This window comes from Amphibalanus amphitrite, unplaced genomic scaffold (assembly GCF_019059575.1).
Source record: "Amphibalanus amphitrite isolate SeventyFive unplaced genomic scaffold, NRLGWU_Aamphi_draft 001342F_arrow, whole genome shotgun sequence".
NCBI classification, from domain to species: domain Eukaryota; kingdom Metazoa; phylum Arthropoda; class Thecostraca; order Balanomorpha; family Balanidae; genus Amphibalanus; species Amphibalanus amphitrite.
The window spans coordinates 148,266-166,801 of NW_024882835.1; the positions used below are offsets into that span (position 1 = coordinate 148,266).

Genomic DNA, 18,536 nt, shown 5'->3' on the forward strand with positions numbered 1-18,536 from the left:
AATACATTCCGTTGTGGATGTCTACTGACATGCATAGACATTTTAAGCAGGGATAATTAATGAGGCAAACTTCAGAATGTTTAGTGCATCTCTATAACTACCAGAAATGCATTTGTACATTTCAAATCCATTCCTAACTAGAAAAGTTGTAGGTTTGACCATCTGAGTTTTAGCCAGTTTTTGCCAGTTCTTGCCACCAGGGTTTCTGCCAGCCGGTTTAAACCGGTTAAAACCACTGGCAAAAACCAGTTTTTGCCACCCCCTGCCAACCCTGCAGATAACCCATCACGCAGCTTATGTGAGAAAAAGGCACTGTTCACTGTGAAAGCACATGCTACTGAGTTGTTCCGCTTGGATCCGTCAGTGTACATTTTCCTATGGTCCGGGTACTTGTCCATCAGGTCGTGAAAAGCAGTCAATATATCTGTCTCAGTCATATGTCTTTTGTCTTGAGAGATGAGCATCTGTGTGGGGACGGTGTGCAACACCCATGGTGCTGTAATGCCATTTTCCTTAGACAATATGTCGGGAGGATTATAGTCTATTTCGGTAAAAAGCTTTCGCAGTCGTAGTGATACTGGGAAACCCGATATCCTCCGCAAGTAGCGGTCGGAGAGATCTTCATATAGTTCATAAGCGTCTAAATCCATTATGTGGTAGCAGGGGTGGTTGTGATCACTTTTTACTTTCAGGTAGTACCGGGCTAGTAAGTCTCGGCGTCTAATGCTGAGGGGTTCCACGTTCGTGTCCACTTGTAATGCTCTTACAGGGGAAGTCCGCAAGGCACCAGTGGCAATGCGGAGTGCCGTGTTCTGAATAGTCTCAAGGGACTCCACAAGCCGAGTCCCTGGCCCATCCAAAATAAAAGATGAATAGTCGAGTATTGGTCGGATCAGGGATTTATACATGCGTAATAACACAGTTCTGTCGGCACCGTAGCTTTTTCCGGCAATGCTTTTCAGTATCGACATTCGTTTCTGAGCTCTTCCTTTAACATATTCTATGTGCCCATTTAAGCTCAGTTTCGAATCAAGTAAGACGCCTAGATAACGGACCTGGTCCACAATACAAATAGGGTGACCGTTGAGTTTGAGAGTAGGTAGTTGGTTCTGGTTCACTCGTTTTAAACCTCTTCTAAACAAAACGGCGTTAGTCTTCATGGGGGAAAATACAAAACCGTTCCGCTCTGACCACTGTCCTATTCTGGTTAAAGCGTTTTGGATTTTCTGAAATATAAGTGGGATATCTTTTCCCTGCGCCCAGATAGTGCAATCGTCTGCGTATATAGCAGCAGAGACCTCTCTTGGTATTGCGTCAATCAAAGAGTCAATCACAATATTAAAAAGCAATGGAGAGATCACCCCTCCTTGGACAACGCCATATTCCTGCTCAAACGTATCTGATACCTCTCCGCACCTCACTTGGAATGTCCTATTTTGCAAGTAGCCTCGAATGAAATGCATGATATGGCCCCGGAAGCCGATATCATACATTCTATTCAACAAAACCGTTGGGGAGACCATGTTATATGCTGACTTAATGTCTAGGAACACACCGAGGGTGGAACAGTGGTGAAGGAATCCTTCCCGTATGTGCGAATCGAGTCTCACTAGGTGGTCCCCAGTAGACTTTCCTGATCGGAACGCACATTGATATGTCGATATAAGGTCATATTTCTCAAGGTACCATGACAGTCTCTTACCAATCATCCTCTCTAGTAATTTGCACATACAAGAGGTAAGTTGGATAGGCCTGTACGATTGCATTTGGTTGCGGTCTTTCCCTGGCTTAAGGATGGGTATGATGTAAGAATGTCTCCATGCGTCGGGGAACACGTCATTCACCCATACATAATTATAAAAACGAAGCAGTTCAATCAGCTGTGTCTCATGCATATGTCGGAAGAAATCATAGTGAACCTTGTCCGGCCCGATGGATGTAGAGCCAGATCGTTTAATAGCGTCAGTAAGTTCTCTCATTGTAAATTCTTTGTTGTAATCCTCGTAGTTCTCATCCCCAAATTCAGGTAAGTTTTCTGCTAATTCACGTTCCCAGTCAAGAAAGGCTTGGGGGTAGTTCGATCTCGAGCTCATATTCGAGAAATACCTCCCGAAGTGATTTGCCACCTCAGTAGGGTCGTCAATAATCTCGTTATTATGCATAATAACTGGGAGAGGTCTCATGTATCGATGCTTCTGCGAGAACTTACGGATTATATCCCACAGTTTCCCCATCGGGGTTCTGTGGTTAAACACTGATAGCAGCTCCTGCCATGAGCGGATCTGTGCATCTCTAATAGTCCGTCGTGTCTTAGCCTTCGCTTTCCTATACTCAATTCGTAGGAATTGGGAATGAGGGTCTCTCCTCATTCTGTTATGAGCTCTCCTTCTAGTCAGAATTGCGTTCCTGCAGTCATCCGTCCACCACGGACACGAGTATTTGGTGTTACCATTTCGGGTGGGTATAAACTTCTGGGCAGTGTCAATAATAGTTTGAGTTATTTCATCACAGTTCTCCAGTCCAAGGTTAGGATTGAATTTGAAATCACATTTCATTTCAAATTCCGTCCAGTTAGCTTTCCTCGTGTTCCATCCATAAAAAACAGGGGGCAAGTTCGTGTAGACAGTAGGATTACCGACATCTATACGTATGGGGTAGTGGTCACTGGCATATAGGTCTTTTTCAGTGTCCCATTCAAGTATGTGAGAGATATCGTTTGATACCACTGTCAAATCGATGTGGGACGTATCTCCTGTGGATTCATCCAGTCTAGTTGGCTGTCCATCATTCAAAACATGTAGGTTATGATGGTTGACAACATCCATCCAGATGCAACCCCGTCTGTCACATTGCGCAGCTCCCCACATGAAATGTTTGCTGTTTGCATCTGTACATATTACAAATGGTTTAGGGAGTTGCTGGATTAATAGGGATATATCCTGAAATGAGAAGTTGTCAGTTGGGGGCAAGTACAATGAACAGAATGTAATTCTTTCCCTCTGTAGCCTTACAGAGCAGGCTACCACCTGTAAATTGCTCTGTATAGGTAATACCATGTGCGGCAGGCGATTTGATACATATATCGATACACCTCCTCTCCTGTCACCTTGAGGTGAGTATGCGTTGTATAAAGAATAGTGTGGTAAGTCAAAACAATATCTGTCATTGGCCATAAAGTGAGATTCCTGAATACAGATCACCTGGTAATTACCGTCCAAGAACATTTGTTTGGCTTCTGCCCACTTTCCGATCAGTCCTCTGGCATTCCATTGTAGGACCCTTGTCAGAGTTTCTTAGTCGAGCCAGAACACAATTCACCACTCATAAGTTCCCACTCCTTGGGAATAATTGGGCTGGCTGCTACTATCTGGTTTGTATCAGTCATGATGCTGATATTGTACCATTTTCCATAGGAAACAAGATAGCTGATCATCAACCACCTCAGCTTGTGTGGTTGTTTGATCAGCACATGTAAGTTAACAAACCGAAATATAAGTAGAAATAAAGACGTCTTGATTCTACGTTTAAAAAGAAAAAGAAAAAAAGAGTTTTGTGTTTTAGTGCTAAAAGTTACGTTAGGGTTTGGGTTTCCTGGTCAGGCTGGGCATTCGCCTGTCCCTTCCAGGTCTCCCTCCTTGACGTTTTTTGACAAGCTCAGGGGATGGTGATACCCCATCAGCAGGGATATCTGATGTCTCTGTCATTGATGACTGCTCAGAGTCAGGATGGGCTTTTTGGGTTCTTTCACTCCTCTCCTCGACCTCATCTGTGTTCTGCGTCACCTGCGGTGTCCAGCTCTGTCGGATCACTCGCTGAGAGGAACCAGCCAGAGTGTCTTTGTTTGTTGGTGGAGTGCTCCTCTCAGTGTCTGAGGGTGGTGAGGGCTCCTGTGAGCCCTCTGCCACCAATTGGGATTCCATGGGGTCCATGAACATGTCAGGCTGTGACTGGGTCTGAGTGTCCTCAGCACCTTCCTGCTCTCCTGTCCCCGTTTGCACTTTTGTTGGTGTTTGATTTGCCTCAGCCTCAGTCCCTTGAAGCTTAAGGACCCTGTCCAGAAGAGTGATCATTTTGTCGAGTTTCTCCCCAATCACACGGAGTTCAGTCTTAAATGTTGGGTCGGATGGCGGATCACTACTACCCCTTACTACCGAAGCATAGGATCGTAAGGTAGGGGAGCTGGTTTCAGCCGCGATGATACGGCGGGCGTGTGCATAGGACACATCTTTTTTAACCTTGATTTCACATACACGCTTCTCCTTCTTCCACACTTCACATTGCCGAGAGAGCCCATCATGCCCAGTATCCCCGCAGTGGAGACATTTCTGCTCACATGTGCCGTCATGTTTTTTGTCCCCGCATGTGAGGCATTTCACCTCTGATTGACATCTGGCCTGAATGTGGCCAAATCTCCCACACTGTAGACACATCAATGGGTTCGGGATATGCTGCCTCACGTTGTAGGTCACATAATCAAAGTCAAGTTTTGTGGGGCACGTGGGTCTGTTGAATGTAAGAAGGATAGTTGGGGTTCTTTCGATACGGCTACCGGTTCTCCTGGTAAATCGCCTAGCGGCCACCACCCCGAATTCCGTCAGCCATCCAACAATCTCTTCCTCAGACAGATCAATCAGGTCTACTGCATGGATAGTTCCCCGACTCTGGTTTAGTCTCTCCTCTCGTTCTACAACACATTCCATGTCTCCGAACATCCGAGCTTTGAGAAGTTTCTCAGTCTGGGTGCTAGTCTTAGTCCTCACCAGCAACCGTCCATCACTCATGAAGCTAGCCTTTTCAACTTTCTCCGTGCCCCCAAGAATCCCTCTGATGCATTGTTGTATCCATGGCCATCCCTTTTCTCTAGGAGATCTACCTGCTAGGAGCTTCACTGAGAGGTAGGATCCAGACTGAGACTCCTCCTCCCCCCAGAAACTATCAGTCAGATCATCGGCCCTTACCCTCTTACTGGCCCTATTAGGCCCCATCTTAAGTCCTATGCCATCCACACACCTCAACCTTACCTTCCGAAAGCGTAAGAAAGAAAAACCTTTTCAGTATATAATTGAAATTATCAATGGAAAGATACAAATCAAAAAGAATCTAAGTGGAAAAACACCGCCTTCGCTATCGCCCCGGATCGCCAGAAACGTCTTCCTCCAGCCACGTGTCTCGCGAGAATGTGATATATCACATAAAATGCGCTAAACTCGACCCTGCAGCCACCAAAAAACAATGCACCCTCAAAACGCACGTGTTGTCCGTGTTGTGGTGGCACAACAATCGCGTCGAATTCGTCGTTGATGCGGCAGCAATATTTTGGGTGTCTTATGACAAACAGCTGATAAAGTTCTATCGATTTAAAATCGCAAAAATGTAACTGATATCGAATATTTTTTCCTAAACTTGTTGCAATAAATTTATCCAAATATTGAGCAAAATTTTATTGTTTATAAATAATAATTAAAATTCTGAAAATTCATACTGCTCAAAACGGTGTTTGTATTTCTATCGATTCCTTCGATCACGGGGCAACTCGACTTTCGAACAATTGTGGCCTAAGAATGCCAAAATTTCTGACCAAATTTACACGAATATCATTTTATTTCTTTTTTGGTCATGTTTTGCACTAAATGCAGGCAAAATCTATTGACGATAAATGTGTGCGTCGATTGTCAAATGTCGGTTCTCGGTCTACCGAAATCGATAGAATGCATGGAAGTAGAGGCTTGAGTAGAGGTCCTTGAGGCGCTTGAGGCTAAAATGGGCTAAAGCCAAACACAAAAACTAGATATATCATTTGTTTGTAAAAACGTGATTGTAACGATTGTAACTGATCTAACCATGCTTAATGGTTGATTTTATACCAAACCTTTTGCTATTGGTCTGAGCGAATTCCTAGCTCCCATAGGTATTCCAGCACAAGCAGGACGAGTGCTGGACCCCTTCAGCTAATTTGGATTTGCCTGTTGTTTGATTCCCACTTGATTCCAACCTTGCTTAGGTCTGGAACTGAGTGATAACTATTGATTCATTGTTTTTTTAGCCTTTATTGAAAGTACTGTTACAATGTCTTATGGGAAAGTTTCAAGACTTCTGAAGGTAAATTTTCAAATGATTTTTACTCATAAGTTACAAAGACATGAAACTTGTCAAAGTATGTCAAAGTAATGTAGTCTATAACAGTTCTCACGATTTGTTGCAAGCATACAGAATTGCCAGTTGGTATGCGAATGTAAAGGTTGATATTTAAATGTACGTAATTACCTAGATCCTATTTTGTTGCTTTCAAAGAAAAATGTGTTGTATCTGAAACCTGTAATTAGTTGGTATGTACCTACCTATGCTATGCAAGTTATGTCCACTTAACAATGATAGGAACTAGTTAACTGATTTGCTTAATGCATTCCCACTTGCTTCAGGTATTGCGGATTGCTCCACCAGAGCCACCCTGTCGCCCCATCCACCTGACAGCTGCCTGTAGCAAGGTCAGCTCAGGTCGCTACAAGGTCACCCGCAGCAAGAACAAGCCACTGACATACGAGCAGGCTAACCCACCACACTACCTGTTTGTCAGGAAAGGCTTCAATTCATTCAATACATGTAAGTGTTACATGTTTTGCTGTTTTTCTGTGTTGATTGTTGATTCCTTAGTGATGATGGATGACCCACAAGTTTGTGTCACATAATCACATATACTTTAGTTGATAAGTTGATTGCTTTCTATTTTGTGCGTAACAAGCTGAAGTGATTTTCCCAGCACATTTATGATTTATCACTTCTGCCCAGCCTTCTCAGGGACATATAGGTCCCCTGCACTCTGCAGCTAAAGTCACCAGGAAACATTATAAAGCTTAGGACAGATAATTGATGAAGCTAGCCTGGCAGCTCTAAACCCAAATCGTTTCCTTTTCCGTCCGCAGCGAACCTCAAGGATGGCGTGCGTCCCTCCGAGAGCGCCATGGAGGACATGTTCATCCGCAAGTTCATATCGGGAACATGGCACAACATGTTTCTCTCCGAGGTGAGAAGGAAGTGTAAGAAAGTGTGTGGTGGGAGGAATGGCAAAAGATAATATTCTGGCTAATCGTTGTGGTGATAATCGTAATATCCGAGCGGTAGACGCGGAAAGTAGAGATCGTAAGTACGGAGGGCTGAGACGAAAACTACGATTGTTCATCGTATGATTGTTCTAAAGGCTGGTTTGTATCAGGTATACATATAATGTCATTATCGGCACAATAAGTATTATAAAGGTGTTGCCATCGATCAGTCGTATCGTGTGATGCAATTCCGCGTCGCCCCTTAGCGACAGCCAAACGACCGTGTTGAATACGATACGACCGTCCTTCATGTCATCGCATCTCACAATTTACATGCTCTTCTGCACCAGGTGATCATCAAACGTCAGCTGAACATGATTCGGATCAGCGGAATCGTGGTCCGAAACATCTTGCCGAGAAAGATGTACTTTCTGATCGGCTACACCGAAGAGATGCTGACCAACTGGCTTCAGTGTCCCGTCAAATTAGAGCTGCAAACTACAGACTCTCGAGAGGATGTAGTGTTCAAGTACATTTGAATAGGTGTCGAAGTGAATAAGTGTGGATGGCATTGTGCTGTGTGATAGCCGTTGATTCGATTGTCGGACTGGGCTGCTTGAACATTATACATGTGAGAGAACGTTAGTCGAATCAAGATGACGTTGCTTTTGATACGGCGTATCGTTTCTGGAAACTGTCAAGTGATGCAAATATAGAGCATGTGTCTGTGATCAAGAGTCGTTGTGATTACCGCACTGAACTCCATAAGGATTACCGCTTCGCTCCTCCAACCTCGAACCTCTTCCCACACTACACGCCTATAAACCAAACGTTCTCTGAACCGAAGGTGGTGAAATCCAGCTTACCGGGCATCTCCAGAGGCGATAGAAAAATAGGCAAGTGAGGAATTGAAACGATCTGGGAGGGTGCTGTTAACTACAAATTTCAATAGATCTTCGGTGTGTGGGCTGGATGCATGCCTCATCAAATGCCCACCCATTAGTCTACTTTCGATGTTTGGTGGTATGTCGAAACAAATTTAAATGATCAAAGTTACAGTAACCAAGAGAAAAACAAACAAATAATCGATTATAACGATTATCTCATCATAGACAAGTTCAACTTCAGTAAGTTTTGTGAACGAGTCCACAACACAAGCGTAATTACCTCAAAAATCCTTCCAAATTTTGATTTAGTGGTCATAGCCTTGGAAGCTCGTAACAGGTGCGCAATGTTTGGCGCATGTAAGCAAAATACATTTGAGTGATTCATTTGTGCGCATTGGGCGTGTGCAGTATTATTTATTTCCTATTTTTTTATCACGCCATGATGAATACCCATATTGCATTTATTTTTGTGATCTTCTGTCTTCATTCATGTAAGTTACTTACTTTGCTTTGTGATCGTTAGGTCCTACGTGAATAAATGGGTTCATTTATTGTTAGCTAGGTACCTACCTATTTGACCTTAGTTTTTGTCCGCTTTAATCAATTCATTACTATACAAATTGAAATGCTCTATGCATATTAAAATTCATAATTTAAGGAACAGTCATTAGACCAAAATACTGGCCTGAATCATAATGTGAACGAATATAGATTAGAGCGTTCTAGACCAGAATTTTGTGACCAACATCCACATCCCTCTGCAGGTGCAGCCATCCGGTGCTATCAGTGTGCCACCAGTGAGGATGGTGAATATGAGGACAACTGTGGTGCATACTCCAGCTTTGATGACACAAAGCATGTTGGGGTTGAGTGCAACAGCGAGGAGGCGAACACGCCCGGCACGTTCTGTGCAAAGATCACCGCCCAAGGGCCCATCGGCTTCATCTGTAAGTTGGTTAGGTGCTCAGGGACCAGTGACTGGACACTAGGCGAGGCTTTCATTTGCACTTCATTACCTTCATTTAATGAAATCAGTGATAAATGGGATGGAATGGGATAAATGGCAAGGAAATAATCATTTAACTGCTGTCATCATTTGCTTTTCCAACTGCAATGTACAGGTTGTTGCAATGCATTTGCTTCAAGATGTCCTGACCTCTGACCTCTGTGCACCCCCAGGGGATGGTCGCTGGAGACAGGTCATCAGGCGGTGTGCTGCTGTGACCAAGGCCGGTGTGAATGATGCCTGCAACTGGAAGGTATGTCAGTTCATCTAGCTCACTCAATTTCTTGCAAATTTCAGCACTCCTTCTCGCTGGTCTTTTTACTTTTCTTTTTGGCTCAAGGACAATCCAACACGATTTATGTAAGATCACCTAGCTCACTCAATATCCTGCAAATCTCAGCACTTTCTTCTCCTGATCTTTATACTTTTCCCTTTGGCTCAGGAGCAAATCCAACATAATTATAAATAAGGTTTAGCAATTACTACTGTCATGAAGCAAAGCATCAAGCACTAATCTGACTCCTCCTTCTGCCTCAGGTGCAACTGAACGGTGAATACATCGAGGAGTGCTACTGCTCAAAGGACAACTGTAACTCGGCGCCAGGCGCGACGGCCGTCTGTCTTCTGCTGCTGCTGGCTGGACAGGCTTTGGGACTGTATGCGGCCGTGTGAGGGATATTGATCTGAAGAGTCCTAATGGGAATGGAAAAAGTCTGGTAGATGTCTGAGGATTCCCAGGAATTGTCTGAGGTTTGTAGAATGAATGGGGAGTGTTTTAGCGACTGCCAAAGGAGACCCAGAGGTGCGATATGAGCGCAGTTTGTTAGAGAAGTCTGCTTGGCTATGGGTCTGGGAGTAGTTGTATCCAAAAGGACCAGTCATCCAGAACTTGTCGTTAGATGAATCTCGATAGTTGTATCTCGGATATCCACAACGTTTGAATGAAACAACCGGAAGTCTGATGATGCATGTGCCGTTGTCTTGATGCCGTCCATGGTCAAGAAAGCGAAGTGTTTGTGGAGAGGAGAGGTCAATGTGATGTTTCATGAACTGAAGTTGAATGTAACGAATCTCTGAACATTGTTAAAACGCCTTCATCGGCGGAACGATCTGCGCGTGCTTTTAGGCACTCGATTGTCTATTTTTGTAAGGAACATGCTGCAGCTAGTGTGAATGTAATCATCGACAGCATGCTTCGACATTCCAAAATAACGAATTCCAAGGTAAACCAATCCATCCATTTATGTGCATATCTTGCAGGTATGGCTATACCAGACTTTACCTTCGCACTATTATTCTATCAACTGTGTACGCATGGCGAGCGATCTTTTCTCATGTATCGATCGGTAACGATCATGTCCGTCCAGAGCCGATATCATTCGCAGTGATTTGATAGCATCATGGTAGATGCGTGCGTTTGTAGGTGCTTTGCTGTCAATTGTGTTGTATATAGGACAGCCAGCTGGTATTTTTACATTTGTAGCAGGCGTGTGTCTCATCATTGCAGTGTCCGTGATCACAAAGAAAGTAGATTTAGATGCACTTTTTCGCGTGGCGCACGCACCTCACCCGTAAACTACATACACGCCAGCTAATGTTTAAATTGGTAGTGAAAGTCTTATAAGTATCTTTCAATGAAAATGTTTGGTATTTTGTCCTCTGGTTTGGTATTTGGGGCATTCCACGATAGATCGTACCACCTTTTTCCAATTTGACACCCTCATCTCTCGGAATTTGACGAGAATTGGTCTCAGGGGTAATCAGGGGCTCTGAATCCACCTGTAACAATTTCAGGCTTATCAGATAAGTATTTTTTGAGTTATGGTGTATAACATTTTTTGGATCTTGCTTTGCAGCGCTAAGTTTGGCGGGCTGTAACTCTAAGACGGATTACTCAAATGCCAAATGTTATATAGCATTGAACTTGCAATGAAACAGAGATTAATATGTATTTTTGAAATTTCGAAAAATACGCTATTTTTGATATATGACACATCGAGTTTTCTTTCATTGTTTTTTTTTGGACTTTGGGACCAAATTTTTTTGAATTTTTATTTCTTTAAAAGAATATTTGGCTCATTGTTAAGAAGTATGCAAAAAATTAGGAAGGTGTTCTTTCTATAAATGTATTTATTTTACGTCACGATAACGGTTTCGAATAGTGATTTCGGGAGGGGAGCTTACAAATGGCGTGGTAAAGCTGCCTAGTGACATCACGGGTTACTGAAATTTCAATTCAAGTCTGAGTCATCTGAAAAAAGTGACAAGAGGGTTCATTCAACCCTCTTTCCTATAAGCGCGAGGGTGAAAAAGGCTGTTTGGTTCTGACATTGTTTTGGACGCCAATGACCATAGCTGTCCAAGATGAAAGTTACAGGACGCATACATGGTGTCCTCCAGAGGTCTCACAACTTGTATATCTGGGAATTTTTCAAGGTTACATGAGGTCAGGTCGGTCACGTGACATCACTGTTATAAATCAATGGGGAAATATAAAAACTGTTATTTTGGCGCCGAGAATGATCTAAAACTATCCCACGTACATGGTATCGTGATTTCATGCACTTCTTGCAAAGTCCAATGCTTTACTTTTGCATTGTTAACCTTGCGTTGTCGTACTGCGCTGTGGGTAGCGCGTGGCTGGACGGACGGTCCGTGACAATCTATTGATCTGTGGCTGATCTATTAGAGTGTCCGTCCGAGAGCCGTACGACGGCTGACAGAGCCTGGGGGTCGCGAACTGGTGTGGTAACCGTTACGCCCACCTGGGACGCCCGAGTCGGTACGGCACTTGCGGTGTCGTAACCGGATCGGCGGGAACCAGCAGAACGCTGTTGGACCGGCGGTGAAAGTCGGAACCGAGCACTCGCCCACCAGTGGGGCGTCTGGTCGAGCAGGTCTACCCGCTAAGGCAGCCTGAGCACGAACCAGTGGCAGGGTCCGATCAATGACCGTGGTCCGACCAGGGTGTCAGCGCAATGGCCAGTCAGAGGCGTCTTTAAGGGCGCAGAAGCCCACCTCGGTCGACTGTGGCCGGTGCAACCTAGTCAGGTCGTTTGTGTGAATCTCCGTGTTCTTCCCTCGCCTCAGAGTAGCCGCTCTTCTCCAAATGCCCGAGCCGTTTTCTATGTGTATTTGTCTTGTAGCGAACAGCAGAGTCGAGAAACGAATTGACAATGTCGCCGAAAGCCGCGGTCATATGCTGGCCGTCCCTAGTACTACCAATATGCCCGCAGGCGCGGCGAGAAACAAGCTCAACGTATGAGTCACCGTCCGGCTGCCGGAAGAGCCCCTACCGCGACCTTTGTTCACAGTCATGACGTCACGACAATGGGCTCCTAAACGTACGGGCAGCGGCCGCCTCAGGGGTGCCGCCGTGACCTTTGCACGACACGTTCTATAGCGTATGGCACAGCGGTTACTAGGAAGGTTGAGGCCAGCGGCTAACAGATTGATTAAAGGGACCCTCCCACCTTAACATTAGTTTTGAGTTGAGATAGCCAAGTTTGCGGCCAGGCTCAGAAACCACCATTTATCCTGGTCGCAACCCCCGCAGCTTTATGGTGTTCAAGAAATTTCTTCCCTTTACTTGCAGGGTGGGACCAGCGTGGTCCCTATCTCTTAACCATTACGGGAGTCTGATGACGTCATCAGGCTTTCGAACGTCCGTTAAATGTTTGACTAAAACGTTTTGTAGCACGCGGTGGTATATGCTGCTTTGCGCGCAAAAAATGCCGCACTTTCAAATAAAGTCGCTAGGAACAGCGGAGATCCCAAAAAGTAAACAAAAGTAAAAGTCTAATATCTTGAAAACCGGTGAATATTTTTCGATGAAATTTGGTAGATATTCGTTTTTGCTCTTTCTGAACCGAACGACATCACTTTCATGCCAATTCATTAACTTTTTTGAAGGTGGGAGGGTCCCTTTAATAAAGCGGTGACAATATAAATGAAAATGACAACATGAAATGACAAATCGCATAGATGATCCCTACAGTACCCCCTCGCCAGACATGTCGCGGACAAAAGTGACATGGCGATATCTTACCGGAGGTCGTATGACGCGGCCGGAGCGGGTCGTCCGTAGTATCGGCTGAGGCTGCAATGGTGCAGCGTCAGCCCGAGCGACGGCTGCAGGGCGAGTTGGTGCGTCACCGTAGATCAGAAGCTCGGGGCCGCTGGGCTCATTGCTGAGCGGTGGCGCGGCCGGCGGGCCGCTGGACTGAGTACCGTGCGGCTGCACAGTCGGCAGGTCAGACTGTCGATGACCGGATTCGTCTGGCGTCTCCAGGAAGGCGGCCTTACACCGGTCGATGCTGATGACCTCCTTTTTCTGTCGACGGTCGATGGTGATGGTCTTGGTGGTCCTTTCGGTAACCGGGAACGGTCCGTCGTATGGAGCGTCCAGCGGGTAGCGGTGACAGTCCCTGCGCACGAAGACGTGTGTCGCCGTCTGGAGTGCCGTCGGGACGTACGTGGCGCGCTGGGCCGGACGTGGGAGTGTCAGCCGCACCTGAGACATGGCGCGCTTCAGGTCCTGTACGAAACCGGCCGGTGATGCTGCTGAGGCTTGGCTGCTGATGAAGAACTCACCAGGAAGCCGCAGTGTGGTGTTGCCGGTATTGCTGCTGTTGCCTCTGCTGCTGCTGTTGCTGCTGCTGTTGCTGCTGCTGTTGCTGCTGCTGCTGCTGCTGCTGCTGCTGCTGCTGTTGCTGCTGGACGGTCGAATGGTGCCTTGCTGGAGCATCTTGTTGAACTCGGCACGTGCGATTTGAAGGCGCTCCAGCGGGAGGCGTCGTGGCCGCTGGTACACCGGTGGACCCTTGGTGACGATGTGGTGCGTCACGTTGTGCTTCACCGGTGTTGGTCCAGGTTTTGGTGAGGTCACATCCGGGTACCGGGCGAGGACAGCTGCGAAGCGAGCAGCAGCCTGCTCCCGGACGAGACGCACTCCGATGGAGCACAGCCTTGACCGCTCGGCGCTGGCGCAGACGGTGCCGTCCCGCAGGAGACGCTGGTTGGCAACGTCCACGACGAGGTGATGTGCGGCCAGGAAGTCGGTGCCCAAGATGGGTGTGGTGACGTCAGTGACGAAGAATCGATGTTTCAGGCGGTGCTGCTGACTCAAGATGACGTCCAGCAGGCAGGTGCCGTGCACCGCGATCGGTGAGCCGTTTGCCGCGACGAGCTGCTGGCCGACAGGAGCAGGGGTCAGCGTAGACCCGTTGGGCAGGCAGCGGCGAGGCAGCACGCTGACCTGCGCCCCGGTGTCGACTAGAAATTGCCGGTCCGTCTCCGTGTCCCTCACGAAGAGGAGTGGCGCGGCATGAGGGGCGCCCGTGCTTTGCGCCATCAGCACGGGACGCCTCAGTTTTCCGAGGCGATCCAGGAGCACGGCAACTTGCATCGGCGCGCTTGGGCGCCGAATCGCTGGTGGTACCAACACAGCGTGTCGTCGTGCGGCGGCGTTGAAGGACGAGCCGGTGACGGGCGGCGTGACTGGCGAGACGCCTGGCGCGGCCGGGAACGGCTGCGGTCGTGTCGCACGGCGTCCTCGAGTCGTCGGTTGCTGGCCTCCAAGCGCTCCATCTTAGCGACCAGGGAGGCGATGACGGTGTCCAGCGCAGGGGTTGCAGCTGGCGCCGGGGCTGTCACTGCAGCAGCGATGGGCGGTGCCGGCTGTGTGTACGGCTGTGCCGCGATCGCTGATAGCCGTGGGTCGGGTCCGCTAGCTTCCAGGTACCGGTCGGCCGTTTCTGCCAGTGCGTCAAGCGTGCTGTCGGCTGGCAGGAGGGCGAGGGCAGCACGGACGGGCTGCGGTAGCCGTTGTTGAAATAGGGTACGGAAGAGCTCCGTATCAACCGGGGCGTCCCCGGCTGCGGCTAGCTCGTTGCGCATTGAGCGCAACAGCGCCGTCGGCTTCTGATCGCCGAGCTGTTGGCGGCCGAGCAGGGCTTGTAGTCGGTCGGCGCGTGACTGTGCCAGGCGGGCTTGGAGCGCTGCACACAGCACGTCAAAAGACCGGGATGACCGAATGACGTCCTTGACCTGGACGGCGATGTTGGCGGGGAGGTTTGCGACGAGGAGCTTAAACCTCAGCTCGTCGGAGTCGACCCCGCTGACGTCGAAAGCGCACTGCACCTGCAGTAGCCACAGGTCGGGCTCCTCCGGAGAGTATGGTGGTAGCCGGAAGCTAGCCATGGGCCGATGAGTTGACTCGGAGGCTGAAGCTGGAACGCTGGCTGGGTCTTGAGCTGCGGCGCCGGACTGTGCGCTGTCCGCGGGCATGACGAGAGGCTAAGGTCGAACAACGGAGATCACGTCGGGGTCACCAAATTGTCGTACTGCGCTGTGGGTAGCGCGTGGCTGGACGGACGGTCCGTGACAATCTATTGATCTGTGGCTGATCTATTAGAGTGTCCGTCCGAGAGCCGTACGACGGCTGACAGAGCCTGGGGGTCGCGAACTGGTGTGGTAATCGTTACGCCCACCTGGGACGCCCGAGTCGGTACGGCACTTGCGGTGTCGTAACCGGATCGGCGGGAACCAGCAGAACGCTGTTGGACCGGCGGTGAAAGTCGGAACCGAGCACTCGCCCACCAGTGGGCGTCTGGTCGAGCAGGTCTACCCGCTAAGGCAGCCTGAGCACGAACCAGTGGCAGGGTCCGATCAATGACCGTGGTCCGACCAGGGTGTCAGCGCAATGGCCAGTCAGAGGCGTCTTTAAGGGCGCAGAAGCCCACCTCGGTCGACTGTGGCCGGTGCAACCTAGTCAGGTCGTTTGTGTGAATCTCCGTGTTCTTCCCTCGCCTCAGAGTAGCCGCTCTTCTCCAAATGCCCGAGCCGTTTTCTATGTGTATTTGTCTTGTAGCGAACAGCAGAGTCGAGAAACGAATTGACAATGTCGCCGAAAGCCGCGGTCATATGCTGGCCGTCCCTAGTACTACCAATATGCCCGCAGGCGCGGCGAGAAACAAGCTCAACGTATGAGTCACCGTCCGGCTGCCGGGAGAGCCCCTACCGCGACCTTTGTTCACAGTCATGACGTCACGACAATGGGCTCCTAAACGTACGGGCAGCGGCCGCCTCAGGGGTGCCGCCGTGACCTTTGCACGACACGTTCTATAGCGTATGGCACAGCGGTTACTAGGAAGGTTGAGGCCAGCGGCAGGCCGGTTTACAAATAACAAACAAACTTGACGCGCAATTGACAACAGGTAACAGATTGATTAATAAAGCGGTGACAATATAAATGAAAATGACAACATGAAATGACAAATCGCATAGATGATCCCTACAGCGTGACGTCATTTACGACGTCACTAGGGTCGTACGAGTTTTTCGTCAATAACTCCCGATCAAATGGAGCTAAAGAGTCGGGAAAGCCACCAATGGACTCGGGAAGACCTTCCGAATCGAATGATATGCCATATGATACCCTTTGCCCAGCTTCGTGACCTGAGGGGCTCTGACCTGACCTTGACCCGAGGTCAACTACTTAAGTTGACCTCACCCTAGCAAAAAGTATACCATTCGATGCACCTGAGCTAGGCGAACACAATGATGCCAAAATCGCGGCTCTGCGGCCATTTTTTGCGAAGTTATTTACTAAAAAACGAACCCGTAACTTCAGTCACGTGACCTGACCTCAGACGCTACCGGTTAACCTGAGACCTTAAAATCGGGTACCAATCGCTGCGACTTGTAACGGCACACACGCTCGTTTTTTCCGCGAGGCTCTAGCTCTATTAGAAGCGAAACGGCGTGCTGGGGTCGTATCAACCCCTCCGAAACCCATTTTGTTTGCGGGAAAATGAGGAACTTATAGAAAGAACACCTTTCTAATTTTTTGCATGTCTATTTGCAATGACATGAATATTATTTTGAAAAAATAAAAATGTGAAAAATTTTGGTCCCAAAAGTCATTAGAGACAAATGAAAAAAGATTAAGGTTTTTGCTCAACAATGAAATTTTTTCTTTGGAATCTTTAAATAGTAAGTAATATTAATTTTGGATTCATCGCAAGCTTAGTGTTGTTTACTTTTTGTTGGTTGCTTAACCCGTTCTTGAGTTATAGGCCATCAAACTCACCGTTACATACCGAAGTTAAAAAAATGTAATGCAATATAACTCAAAAAGTTTTGATCTGAGAAGTCTGATATTTTGCCAGGCGTCTTTGGGGCCTATGATTACCCCTAGGACCGATTTTCATTAAAATCTGAGAGATGAGGGTGACGGGCCTGGTACGATCTATCGTGGAATGCCCCATTTGCGTTTTCGGAATGTTTCCGTCTCTATTTCTGCGACAGGTTTTTGTCATTGCTATGGTCAACACGTAACAATGTCTTATCTGAAGAGATATTCTTAACTGATGTTCATATAACTATGCTTTGCCGACTTAAGGAAACTTGTCCTTTGCTCAAGTGTCTTGGTGGCGATTTGCAATAAATCAACTCGCTCACAAGCTGTGTTTAATACCAATTCGACAGGGACACGATACATGCTTGTTTTGTTGGGGACGAGCTGTCAGCCTGAAAAAGGCCATTGCAGCTGTGCTTTGAGTTGGTAGAATAACTGTGTTAACATTGGACTGTGCGTCACAGCGTCAGAGGTCGTCCCCATCGGACGAAAGTTTTCCGTTTGGATTGCCCGTCCTGTCGGTCAAACGGTCAGCCCAGAGAGATCAATTAACCCGCGCCCCACTGGGGTCTGTGTATAACACGCCCTACTGGGGGGGGGGCTATTCATAGCCCCCCCTCCTAACTCCGAAACTACTGGGCTGATCGTCAAAATTCAAACGGCGTCTGATAGCCCCGGAAAAACTGTCGAGCGAAACCTAATTTCATTGACCTCGAGGTCACCGATGACGTCACAGGTCAGGTCAAAGTAAAAATTATTAGCACTTTGGCTTGTTCACATTTTGGGCTCTGGCCGCCGTCTTACAAGTCAGATCAGGCTCATTTTTGGTTTCCACACTCGTGAACAGATGCTCTAGATACCTTGAGGGTACCAAACTTGTACTTTGATTTTCAGGTCAGGGTCAGGTCATCACAGGTCACGAAAATATTATATCATGCGTCGGTCACGTGACACATGTTTTATGGTCCATTTAGGCCATAGATTTCGAATTTGATGTCGTGTGTGTCATTCAAGGTCATTTTGAGTCGAAATTAGCTTAGGTCAGGTCACTTTCAGGTCAAAAAAGGTCAAATTTTGAAGTTGAAATTTTTCAACAAAAAATGTGTCTATTGGATGCAGTTTTAGCTCAGGAACACGATGGTGCCATTTATATTGGTGTACGATGCCAAATACGTGCTGAAAAATTGATTTGAAAAATTAATAATTGTGAATTTTTTGCAATAATGCGTATAACTTGGCCATTTTTGAAGATATTTAGCTAAAACTTGCTAGAGTTAGTCATAATCATGCGTTCTGTCACATATATTCCGGTTTTTTCGAAAAGTCAAAAACTTTTTGAAAAAAAAATATAAAAAATTAAATTTTGAATATTATTGTATAAAATTTTCGGAATTCTCAAAATTTTGAAAATCCGAGATAGCAATTTGATAGCGCGGTCAATTCTGAGTCCTTTCATGCAAAGA

The 18,536-nt window shown here is 47.2% G+C and overlaps 2 protein-coding genes across 7 annotated transcripts; both read left to right on the forward strand.

Moving 5' to 3' along the window:
- Positions 1-5,641: 5,641 nt before the first annotated feature.
- Positions 5,642-7,777, forward strand: LOC122372307 (28S ribosomal protein S24, mitochondrial-like). Of its 6 annotated transcripts, none has more exons than XM_043349368.1 (5): positions 5,642-5,660; positions 6,044-6,099; positions 6,420-6,600; positions 6,921-7,021; positions 7,391-7,777. In XM_043349368.1, exons 1-5 carry the CDS (start codon positions 5,657-5,659, stop codon positions 7,577-7,579), a joined length of 531 nt encoding a protein of 176 aa, XP_043205303.1. In that variant the 5' UTR covers positions 5,642-5,656; the 3' UTR covers positions 7,580-7,777. The 6 variants fall into 6 exon arrangements, with proteins under 6 accessions (XP_043205303.1, XP_043205305.1, XP_043205306.1 ...); XM_043349370.1 differs by lacking the exon at positions 5,642-5,660 and adding an exon at positions 5,741-5,799 and having other exon boundaries at positions 6,002-6,099; XM_043349371.1 differs by lacking the exon at positions 5,642-5,660 and adding an exon at positions 5,745-5,799.
- A 495-nt stretch (positions 7,778-8,272) lies between these two features.
- On the forward strand, positions 8,273-10,588 carry LOC122372308. The gene is made up of 4 exons (XM_043349374.1): positions 8,273-8,418; positions 8,692-8,874; positions 9,107-9,186; positions 9,471-10,588. The coding sequence occupies exons 1-4, from the start codon at positions 8,367-8,369 to the stop codon at positions 9,603-9,605; spliced, it is 450 nt and encodes a 149-aa protein (XP_043205309.1). The 5' UTR covers positions 8,273-8,366; the 3' UTR covers positions 9,606-10,588.
- Positions 10,589-18,536: the final 7,948 nt, after the last annotated feature.

Coding starts and splice junctions, on each gene's coding strand:
- LOC122372307 (XM_043349368.1), top strand. Junction 6,601..6,920: donor CTTCAATTCATTCAATACAT/GTAAGTGTTACA, acceptor TTCCGTCCGCAG/CGAACCTCAAGGATGGCGTG. Junction 7,022..7,390: donor ACAACATGTTTCTCTCCGAG/GTGAGAAGGAAG, acceptor CTTCTGCACCAG/GTGATCATCAAACGTCAGCT.
- LOC122372308 (XM_043349374.1), top strand. CDS start 8,367: ATGATGAATACCCATATTGCATTTATTTTTGTGATCTTCTGTCTTCAT. Junction 8,875..9,106: donor AGGGCCCATCGGCTTCATCT/GTAAGTTGGTTA, acceptor GTGCACCCCCAG/GGGATGGTCGCTGGAGACAG. Junction 9,187..9,470: donor ATGATGCCTGCAACTGGAAG/GTATGTCAGTTC, acceptor CTTCTGCCTCAG/GTGCAACTGAACGGTGAATA.